The 12,219-nt window shown below is 37.9% G+C and overlaps 1 protein-coding gene across 1 annotated transcript; it reads left to right on the top strand.

Moving 5' to 3' along the window:
- The first annotated feature begins 7,324 nt into the window (after positions 1-7,324).
- LOC110498030 (thyroid transcription factor 1-like) lies at positions 7,325-9,679 on the top strand. Its single transcript, XM_021574572.3, has 2 exons — positions 7,325-7,906; positions 8,373-9,679. Exons 1-2 carry the CDS (start codon positions 7,537-7,539, stop codon positions 9,044-9,046), a joined length of 1,044 nt encoding a protein of 347 aa, XP_021430247.2. The 5' UTR covers positions 7,325-7,536; the 3' UTR covers positions 9,047-9,679.
- The last annotated feature ends 2,540 nt before the right edge of the window (positions 9,680-12,219 follow it).

Genomic DNA, 12,219 nt, shown 5'->3' with positions numbered 1-12,219 from the left:
AGTGTCTGCTATAGTATATCAATGACATCAACCACCCACAAACTCCATAAAAGAAGGGTAACTTCTTGAATTATTCAAGAACCAACATTTTCCCATATTGATTGTATGTAGTATCAGTCGTCCAGTTACCTATACTTCACATTGGTTTCTGTACGGGACAAACAATGAATAGATTACCGATGTTTTGCTCTAGATTTACTTACTCTGATGGAAAAAAAATTGGTATCTTAAATATAAAAACTCAGTGCAACATTAACTTTATAAAAACCTATTATTTCATTTTTTTAGGCAGGTAAATCAGGACAATATAATAGGTCGACCAAACTAAAAGGTAAAAAATGAAATTGTAGGCTCACTTTCTTGTTTAATAAAAAGTTGAACGACCTATTCAGTTACCTATGGAAAAATACCACAGACAAAAAAATATGAAGACAATTACACACGGTTGATCAAATGTATCCTCTCTTCAAAGGAAATGGAAGTTTAGTAACATTTAGTTCAATGAATGAGGACAATCACAGACCAAGCTATTGGATAGAGTAGAAGAATGGCAGCAGGGACTTTTCGCTATGAACTGTGGCTGAGTCACAAACACAGACACTTCAAAGCTTTGTTTATGTGCCCTTAATGTTGGGACAATCAATGCTGCGGAGAAGTGTGTCAGAGATGTTACCACTGACCATAAAGACCAAACCAGACAAAGTACACCTCGCTTTGTTCTAGCAATGGTGCTAACCTCGCTTTGTTCTCGCAATGGTGTTAATAAGCTTTTCTTGGCTTTGTTTCTGAATTATGTTTGTATAGAATAGTAATTGTGTGAAAATATCCACAATCAAACCAATAAATAGTAGTGGAAAACAACACTTTCATTTGAAGAGAGAGCTAAGGGTACACATATCTGGTGTAAATTCTTAAGAGCTAATGTAAACAATGCATCAGATTCCATAAGCAACAATATAGTAGCACACTTGTTTTACAAAAGTGATTCAAAAGTGTTTCAACATATGCTTTCTTCTTTCTGACATTTTCTTCCATCATTTCTCAAAGACTCAGTAAAAACTATTGTTCACAAAAAAAAACACATTGTATGAATATTTAGTAGTATTTACAACATGCAACATCAGGTTTTTGTCATTACTAAATATTATATTTGGGAAACTTGCACAACCCAATAGTATCAAAAAGCCCTTGATTGTTTGGTTTTTAGATCCAACAACCATAAGAGGTCTTTGAATGTTTCTTGCCCTATTATTAAAAAGATACGTGCAACTCAGACAAATGAAAAAATGTAATCAACAAACCATAATGAATTTATTCAAGTATTAGTCATAGCCCAAGAACAAAGTTTTGAAAGAAATATTGAAAAGTACACTCTATAGTAGTCAATTATAGTTGATAGTGATTGTCATGATCAAAAAATGAATCTTCACACCTGAACGTTATACTGACAAAGACACATTTAACTGAAAATATCTGATAGTGAACGATGTAGGTCATATGCAATTGTTAGACCATTTTTGTCATTGTAGGACACATTGCAGGAATGTCGACTTGATCCTCCACAAAAGTTAGATGAAGATGAAGAACATTGTTTCTAGACTACTAGCTCTTTAAAAGATATGCAAATATCCTAAATTCTTCACAGGTTTGATATCTAGTAGCCTACCAAAACACTCATTGCAATTATCTTCATCCGTAAAACTTGTTTTACTGCCTTATATGTTTTTTGCAGGCTATTAGCATCATTTCGTCCATCAAGCGAAATTAATTGTAGTTGAATGAAAACTCGTGCAGAAGAAAAAGGCCTTCAAGAGGACTGTCAGATACTTGCTCCACTTGGGAGGACCTTTAACCTACTTAGCGGTGGGCCTACACAGTTTCAAGTAGTGCAAATGAAAGATGTGCACCTGCTTTTACGCACAAAATGGTCGCCAGTGTAAAATGAGAGTTTGGCTTTATTGAAATCCTGAGTGCATGTGTGGGATCTTTTGAGTTACCCCCCAATTCTCATCTTCGTAACAATCAGAAAATGGGGTTTGGTCGCAGTGTCCTTGCATTGATATATTGCAATCATAGTTTAAACATTTTGGATATCAGTCTGCAAGAGGATGCTGGAAAATGTGTGTAAACCCAATGTCATACATAGCATATTTTGTTCGAATTGAATTTCTGGTATTGTGGTTGTAATCGACTAGAAGTAGTCTATATACATTGTCATTGTTTTAGTTATCATATAGCCTAAAGGGAAACTATTATTAAAACGATAAGTGTCAAAATAACCTTGAAGGATATTCACATTAAAATACACACAGGCCAAACGGGGAAAGAGGAGGTGGCTAGGCCTAATGGTAAGAACAATTTCCCGTTGTAGACCAATGCAGTAGAGATTATTCTGACCATATAAAAAGAAGCATCATTAGATGGATCATGGACAATGATTAGTCAAATGTACCATTTCTCTCGGATTTCTTTAGTTTTTTTGGACGCAGTTTGTTTAGAAATATCGTAATTGTTATGTTTTTTTGGTGGGGATATTCCCGTAAATGCAAGTGCATTGGCTTTTCAGGAATAGTAGGCGCTTAGATCTGACAAAGAGGGCCCATGCTCGACATACTGTAAATATGTATATGTTTATATTAAACTTTTATAAAGTTACATACCTTGCATTGAAATTTGCATTTATATCTCCTTCGCCAGTAATATCCTTATGCATACCAGTCTGCTTGTGAGATATCAATCAGTCAATCCAGGTTTACACCTGTCGAAGGGTGTGCGTTTATCTATTTATATACATGAATATCCTTCTTCAAGTCTGACGTTATGGGACCAACAGGCAACTTCAGTCATCAACAATTAGTCACTTGGCCATGGAGAGAGGCCTAAAATAAGACTAACGTGTAAATAAGTAGGCCTATAATACTAATATATGTAAATGTATTTTAATTGAAGAAACAAAAAAGATCACATGTACGCTGGACTTCTTCAGGTGAATTGGCCTGAATTCCCTTTGGAATAATTGGCACCTGAAATGTTTCTGCAAATTGTACAATGTGTGCCATTATGGTGTGGTTGGAATTTAGTTTTGGTTGGCTGTTTAAAAGAACATGGAATGTACAGTTAAATGCGTAATGCAGCAGAAAATATGAGCAAAAACATGAGCAATACCTGCGCGCAGCCGTGCGTCCTAGACGCATTTAGGCATAAACTCTGATCCTCCGATAGTTTCCATTTTAGATCCTTTTAGACCCTGAGTTTATGTAATTTTAAGCATCATATACAAGGGCCACAACATGTGACATGAGTCTACCAACATAGCACATTTACCAGTTGTGCAGTATCTCGTCTATTGATGCCCAGCAGCAGTCACTTCCCACTGGTCACAGAAGTCAATTCAACGTCTATTCCACGTTGGTTCAACATCATTTCATTGAAATGACGTGGAAACAACGTTGATTCAACCAGAGTGGGCAGAGTGGGTTTGTTCCGCCGGTGTATCTTTGAGGTGGTAGGTCAGGACCCCGGCTCTTACACCGAGCGCTCCAGCCCTTCACTGATCTCTCCAAATCTCTCTCAGGTTATTGAACCAGCGCGCAGTGATGGAGAAAGCACTTCAGTGACCACGCTCAGGTCCATCTGCTGTGTTGTTGCAGTATACCTCAGCCAGTGTCACTGGGGGAGGGGCTGTTTTGAAATATATAAGCATCGCCCATTTATGATTAAATTGTCAAATAATGCTTTGGTGTTTATGTTTGACAAGATAACAATTCATTAATGAAACAAAATATCAATAACATTGACATCAGTGCTCCCAGCAGTGTGGAGAGAAATAGCCTGGAGCTAAAAGTTAGCCCAACCGCATGTTTCCAACCGGCCCAACCGCATGTTTCTGACGTCTGAGTGGGGCCGTCCAGGTTATTATGATGACCATTCAATTAATGCCATTTAACCCAGAAGCAAGATATGTGTCATTGAAAGAATCGTGATGCGTTTTTTAAAATTAAATCCTTGTTTGTCTTTAGACCCTTATAATACCATAACTGTAACCTTGAACCATGGTGGTAGTATATACATACACAATAATATCACATTACAGGCCCAACAGCGCATGCATCTGCTTAAGGAGGAGGTGATCTATTGCTCGAGCTGGTTAATCCGGACACAATCTAATTACAAATCGGCCCAAATAAACAAGATTGTTCGGTCATAAAACTATCATACAGCCCGCGAACAACATTGCTCCATACATTGTTCTACAACATTGTTCCATACGCTGAAATTTCAATATTATAACTGCGTGATAACAAATTAGAAAATGAGCATGAACAAAGCCTAAATGTTTTCTGTCAAATAAAAGTTGTATTTAGTGCATAGTTTCAAATATATTATGAGCATATCTTATTAATTGTCCCCTCTGAACAAGTACATTTAACAAGGTGCTATAAATTTAGCAGAAAAGAAAGCAAAGCAATTGCAGAAAGCGCGCTGCGAAAACCCAGAGAAAAACGCATAACCTAACCATATTTGATGGACAATACACAATTTAACCGTCGCAAACGATACTATGACACCAATACAAAATAGTGTTTGGTGTATATGTACCGAATTAGATTTGATATTTCAATTCAATTTCCTCCATTCAATTGGTGATACAAAGTCTACGGACGATACATCTCAAAATTGGAGGGCAAGCCTTTACCCGTATGTGGAACATGGATAGGATATGCCTACATTTTTACTTTTTTGAAGTTAGCAATCTTGGGGTTATGTATTATTTATTTATTGTTTGAGGTATAAATGAAATATGATATATTTCAAAGCTAAATAGCAAATAGACTACAGGCAATCACAACAGACAAGCACAGTATAGGTTGTGATGGAATTACAATGTAATCTGAATAACAGTGGCAGGTCTTTATCGATTCCATTTGCACCAATAAACCAATTCAAATATAAATCTGACAAACCGTCTAGAGGTCTAGGCATTTCCTTCCCCGCACGTCCAAATATCTTGCTGTCGAAGAGAGGCCTCTTATAATTTCATGTTCACCTGCTCTACAAGTTGTAACGTAGGCTACAAGAGTGTATATGCATCAAAACTATTACTCTAAACTGTGCAGCCTACCGGCGCGAGATTTTAGTGCTTTTCCAATGTGGAGGGTCTCTGGACTCCGGTCGTGCTCTCTGACTCAATAATCCGGAAGGTTGAGAGGTTTGCCTCATTTACATAACGTTAGAGGTGCTGTGACTGTGGCCTACCTTTCCCTTGTTCCCAAAACGCATCACGAGCCTCAGCGTATAGCCAAAAGCGTAGAGATGGCTCACAGAGGCCGTTTATTTGATGGCCTATGCAGGTAAGATCACATACCGTACCTAGGTGGATCATGTTTAGCAGTATATTGAGATAAGCAGGTTAATGGAGGTTTAACTGAAATAGACAAGTATAACAACACGTGTACTGTTGTTTTGCAGTTGAATTGCAAGAAACTTTTCAAACAAAGGAAATTACCATATAGTCTTGGTATGATATTTACTCTGATGGGAGGTTAACTTTATGCATAATGCTACTGACTTTTGAGTGCCGTGAATTAGCTTGTCTCCTGTATTATGCCTCCTAACCTATACAAAATCCATCTATTCCGTTGGATAAATGCGATGAGAAGGGTTTGTGAGTAATTGAAGGATGCAAGTGAGCACCTAAATATTGACTGAATTAAATTGCATAGCAACAATGATTTATTACTCATAATGAACATCTTAAACGGAGATTGGTGTTGCGTTGCGAGTAATTGATGGCTGACCATGTCGCATCTTCATTTGCGCTATTAGGATACCCTACTTACTGACGTGTCATACTAAATCAAATTATGGTGAGTTTAGACCATTATTTTCCCTCTTCAACAAAGGGAAATATTCCACCATATATGATAACATTGGTGCTTTGGTATTTGGATATGTCTATTTGTTTTAGTGAGTTCTGGTCAAGCTAAATGACACTTTGGTCAAGGATGTGAGAAAGTAATACCACCTGAGAGTAAAGCCGTAATAATTGCATTAATTATTAATGTAAATAATTGATCACAAATAAAGAAAGGCCCATTATCACTAATTTAGACCCCAGTAGTGCTTATGTCTGAGTATTTTAGCTTTGCTTGGAAACCGATAAGTCTACCATTATGAGCTCAATGTCTATACAGGTAGCTATTGTCCTGTGTTTTGTCCAGTTATAACATTAGCCTAATAAGAACAAATACGATGTCACTAAGTCAAAATCATCAAAACAATCACCACCGACATCTTAATCTTCTTCATCATAACAATCATTTCCCATTGTCTCTTTTCTTAAATCACTGATTTTAGTAATGGTCAAATATGTTCTAAAACTTAACCGATTAGCCTTGATAAAACAAAGATCAGGCCACTGCAGTTGATGAACTGTAAAATAAATATAGGAATCATAATAAAGTAATAATAATAGCCTAGTAATACCGTCACATTTCATGGCTAATTGTTTTGTTGATTCAAAAGTCATTTTCTTGTTCGTCTTATCTGATGTTCCTGCCTCGGCGCCTGGGAGTTTACACAAAGATTAAGACGCCAGGTCACGCAGTGGGCTTATGAGTCAGGTGGTTGAGGGCCGGAAAAGGATGTTGTTGCATTTCATCAGTTATCATAATGTGAATTTGAATTCCAATTAAACATGATCCAATAATTCGAATTTATTAAAAGCAATGCATAAGCAGAATGTACATCCAGTATTTTATTTTACTTTCATTTATATCTGTAAACTTGAAATAGACAAAAATGTACTTCTGCACTCTGCAAAGTCATATATTGTCCGTTCGGGTAAAGCAAAACAACGGTCAGATCTATTGCCTTCAAGAACACAGGTGAAAACAACTTGTAGGCTAGCCTATTCTAGATAGGTAGATCTTCAAGTATTTCTAATATTATATGTATCTAATGTCAATATGCTGTTTTTAATAACTGAAAGCAATATACTCACAAGTTAGGATTGTACCAGTGTACCTCTTTAGTGATGCTCGCTGCCGCCTATGTCTGGTGAAGTGCTCTCAAAGTTTCTAGAAAGTATGGAATTCCCTATTGACGCAGAACAACATTACACGTGTTATATATAAGCGCAGCTATTGTGCATAACTGTATTATGGATAGACATGTGGACAAATAACAATGTCTAATTCCATAAATTATATGTTAGAAACATAAGTACACAGATTTTATTTGGCATTATGTTCACCTTAATACAAAAGTAACAACATTTTCCTTATCTTACTAAAATGTCGATGACTATTATTTGCTCATTTAGGACGTCGCTCCGCCCCCTGTGTTTGTCGTAAACCTGGCTCCTGGCTACAATAAACCCGAGCTATGAGCACCCAGGGCTCGCCTCCTTCTCCAAGGCGATCAATCGGATCGCAGGCGTACTACAAGCACTCTCTTACGTAGCCATCCACAAGGAGAGAGCTGATACAACAACACGGTTGATCTGCTCAACAAAATCTACCTGCTTTCTGAACCATGTCGTTGAGCCCAAAACATACAACGCCTTTCTCAGTGAGTGATATTTTGAGTCCTATCGAGGAGACCTACAAGAAGTTTAGTGCCATGGACGGCGCAGGGAACCTAACCTCTCCACTGGGAGCTTACCGACAGCCTCAGGTGTCCCAGACTGGCATGCAACAGCACTCCATGGGCCACAACGCCACCGTGGCGACCACCTACCACATGCCACACACTGTCTCCCAGTTCTCGCACAGCGCCATGGGGGGATACTGCAATGGGAGCATTGGCAACATGGGAGACCTTCCGTCGTACCAGGAAACCATGAGAAATAGCGCAACAGCCACAGGGTGGTATGGCGCGAACACGGATCAAAGATATTCAACAAGTAAGTCGTTTTTTAGGTTTTGATTCGTTTTTATTGTTTTGTGACTTGTTTTATTTCAATATCACCAAACTTTTAACGACATACGGACAGATTTGAACCAATAACACACTACTCACGATCACTGAGTAGCCTAGGCTAGTCTGACATTACACCATTTTCGAATAAGGAAAAAAGTATGTTTTAATTTTATTTCACAAAAAATGTATTATTAATATTATTATTGGAATGAAATAAACTTGCTCGTTAATGCTGCATAGTGATCTCAGAAACGTGGATGAACGTTTAATTCTGAGCTGAGACTGTGAGAGCTTGTTGACTAACCTACATTTGGCCAATTACGCACGGTATATAGACCATGGATGAACTACTTCAGGCCAACAAACCGACACATTTGCATTGCTGAATATTGAATGTGCGTATATGTATGTATATTTTTAAGTTTCTAGATTCATGGGACCTTCCACAGGTATGAACATGACTGGAATGGGGACCCTAACAGGCATGGGGGACGCCTCCAAGTCCATGCCACCCCTGCACGCAGCGCCCAGGAGGAAACGACGGGTACTCTTCTCCCAGGCTCAGGTGTATGAGCTAGAGAGGAGATTCAAACAACAGAAATACCTCTCAGCGCCAGAGCGGGAACACCTGGCCAGTATGATCCATCTGACCCCGACCCAGGTCAAGATCTGGTTCCAGAACCACAGGTACAAGATGAAGCGACAGGCCAAGGACAAAGCGGCGCAGCAGCTGCAGCAGGACAGCAGCCTGTGTCAGCAACAACAGTCGCCGAGGCGCGTGGCAGTGCCTGTTCTGGTGAAGGATGGTAAACCATGTCAGAACGGCTCCAACACACCAACCCCAAACCAGCAGCAGGTACAGCAGCAACAGCAACAGCAACAACAGCAGCAGCAACAGCAACAGAACGGTTCTGGGGTCGTGCTCACCGCTTCCAGTAATGCCATCAATCAACACCAAAACCATCAGGTTAACTCATTAGTTCAGGCCCAAGACCTGGAGGAGATGTCACCTAGCCCTCCTTCACTCCATAGCCAGATCAACATGGCGCAAATAGACACTTCTGTTATAGACTACACTAATAACATGGTCAGTTCCAACCTCCTCTACGGCAGAACTTGGTAGGACCTACTGTAATTTACAATTTTTATATGTTAACCCGCGGACGAGCCCAAGAGAAAACGAGACATATCATGTTGATATACATAACTGTGCGAAAATGGAGCCCTTGGTGTCTGAGAGGACAACGCGCTCAGGCGCACCAGCTGGTCAGGGCACATTTTCTTGACATTTCTGAAGAGGAAGACTATTTTTGAACATTAAACGAAATTGCTACCCTTGAAATAGATTGTGTCGTTTCTGTACCTTTTCTAATCAATGTGATGGACTTCCTCATGATGTTAACGTTGTCTGTGTTGTTGAACGGGAATGCTGCTCCACATTAAGGGGACTGTAGGGAAAAGTGAGATAGGTGGGATCAGGTATGAACTCTCTTAAGGTACTAAACCACCACTTCTTTGCAGTGATAACCTGATATTTGATGCTATTAATATTGTAATCTAATGTATTAATTTAGACTTAAAGAAAGTAGGAACTGTATATTTGGCTAACACACGAGAATGCGTTTACCTGTATGCTTGTTTTAAGTCGACTTTTTTGTTATCTTTCTTCTTTTGTCAAAACGAACAAATGCGTGATGGCTGCTGTACATGTTTCAAACCAATTGAACGTTAACAATAAATCACTTGAAGTGCGAGATATTCCTGGCGAATTACTTTTTATAAGGATCTGGTTGGAGTGCGTTTTCATTATTGTGTGATTGAGACCAAATTGAGTTGGAACGCAAGGTCGATGGGGTAGCCAACATTGTTCACATGAGATTTTGTAGAGGCATCGCAGATGTAGGAGGACCAATACAGTGAAATATTATACCTCATTAAAAATGTTATCCATAAAAAATGGTTTTAGGAAAGATAAAGATACAGCAAGTTTGGCACATTCGTTAGAATAAAAACACTGAAAACACAAGTTCTATATGTTTTCAATATAGTAATAGTGGGATTCCAAAGCTATACAAATAGACTAATCAACACAGAGTTGTATTAGTTCTTAGACAATTAGTTCTTAGACAATTTAAATTCCTAATAAAGCCACCTCTCGTATGCATTAATAATCAAATCAACGTAAAATGTATTCAGTTTGCCTATCATTCAAACTTTAATTGTGGCATTATTATTACTATTATTATTATTGTTAATATTATTATGGCAATTTGTTGAAAAATAATGTAGATCAATATGTAATAACGTGCATAGTTCATAATGCACATTTTGAAGAACATGTTTCTCATCACGCAAATGGTATTACAGCAGCATTTAGACCTGAGCCGCTGACATTCAAGAAAGGGACGTAGGTCTAATATGACCTGATAAAGGACGAATGACAGTAAAGTAGGTGTAAATGCAACACCAAAAACGCAAATGAAATGTCAGGATAAGTGTCTTATCAAAGGAAGCTATTTCATCCATGTCCATCGCTCCACTATCGAATGTGTACTGTTATACCAAACGCACTGTGCACACCACATATTGATGATGCAATGTTTTTTTGTTTTTGTTTGTTATGTTCCTAGATTTCTACTCTAAGTTTTTTACATCACAACTGTATCTGAAAATCTGAATTTACTCAAACTAATACATGATAAAATAATCTTTGACAGATGATATTTTTTTCACATTTGACAGTATTTCTTTAAAACATTTATTTCCCAAAATAAATAAATAAATAAATCACATAACTTCTATTGTAGTTGCATGGATCATTTTCATAGGCATCAAATAATGCATCATTATTATAATAATGTTGAGGGGCCCTTCTAAAACTGTCTGAGAAATCCAAACCCTCTATGATAAAGCAATCTGTCATAAGGATGGCGTTTAGTAACCACCTCTTAAATATTTGTATAACACTCTCCAAAACACTTATATTACAAGTTGGCATCTGTCTCTTTCTGTAGTCTGTCTAGTCTTCACCATGATTTGTACTGGACACCTGATAATAGGACATTGGAACCGCAACATATCCATTGGCCATTTAAACAGGTTTGAAAATGATCAATAACAGTTATGATGATACCTTATGATAAAGGCCTATTGCTGTCTCTGCATCCCCGCCCATACAGCTCTATGTAAATGCATTCATCCAAAATACAGACTCCTGGTTGGGGAGTTCTAGTAGGAAAGAAATATGTATAATATTTGGAGAGGTTTGATATGAGGTTCAAAAGTAAGGCACACATGCTGGGACAGTTATTTTCCTGAACCCAATCGTTTCCATATTTTGGGTTTGATTGAATTTTTCTCAGCAAAACTTTCCATTATTGTCCTTATGTTTTAGTTGTTGTCATGGCCCACACTAGTAGTCTATGGTCGTCATCTCTAACATTGCTATGATTGTGTCTCACAAGTTATGGGGATGTGCCTTGAATTGTCTTTTCTATCATTTAGATATAAGGCCACGGGTACGTTTCTCCCATGTATGATATCACAATCAACTTTTACCTATTGAATGTAGATACAAATATAATACTTTTATGTATTATACTTTTTCTGAAATATTTTTATTAAAATATGCAAATGAAACGATATCTTATTAAATCTGCAATATGTAACTTTTTGGGCAACCAGACAAAACCCACATAGAAATGTGAGTTATAGACCTACCATTGTCATTGAAAGCAAGTCTAAGTCAAAGTAAATCCGTTCTGTATGCCCATATCTATGCTTCCAATTTGAAAGTTTTTATTTTATTTTTAATTATGTAACCTTTATTTAACTAGGCAAGCCAGTTAAGAAACAAATTCTTACTGACAATGACGGCCTACCGGGGAACAATGGATTCTGGGGCAGAATAACAGATTTTACTTTGCCAGCTCTGGGATTAGATCCAGCAACAAACACCTGAAAATATATGTCACAGCTTTTTGCTCTAAAACTACACAGCTGAATCAAATAACCAACTCATCATCAAGTTTGGATTATTTGAATTAGCTGTGTAGTGCTAGGGTAAAACCCAAAACGTGCACCCAGGAGGGGGGCCCCAGAACCGAGTTTGGGAAACCTTGCTTTACACTATACTAGTTTGTTTTCTCACATCAACTGAAATTAGGCATACTGTTAGAATTTTTACAACCAGGCAGACCGATTTCTGCATAGTACATCTTCAAACATGCGCATATATTTGTCTATTACACACATCCATTCTTCTGGACATTGGATGAAGTCACTAAATATTTTAGT

Source organism: Oncorhynchus mykiss, chromosome 19, assembly GCF_057628025.1.
Source record: "Oncorhynchus mykiss isolate SJ-2025 chromosome 19, ASM5762802v1, whole genome shotgun sequence".
NCBI classification, from domain to species: Eukaryota; Metazoa; Chordata; class Actinopteri; order Salmoniformes; family Salmonidae; genus Oncorhynchus; species Oncorhynchus mykiss.
This window is presented reverse-complemented; position numbering and strand designations above follow the sequence as displayed.

Coding starts and splice junctions, on each gene's coding strand:
- LOC110498030 (XM_021574572.3), top strand. CDS start 7,537: ATGTCGTTGAGCCCAAAACATACAACGCCTTTCTCAGTGAGTGATATT. Junction 7,907..8,372: donor GGATCAAAGATATTCAACAA/GTAAGTCGTTTT, acceptor GACCTTCCACAG/GTATGAACATGACTGGAATG.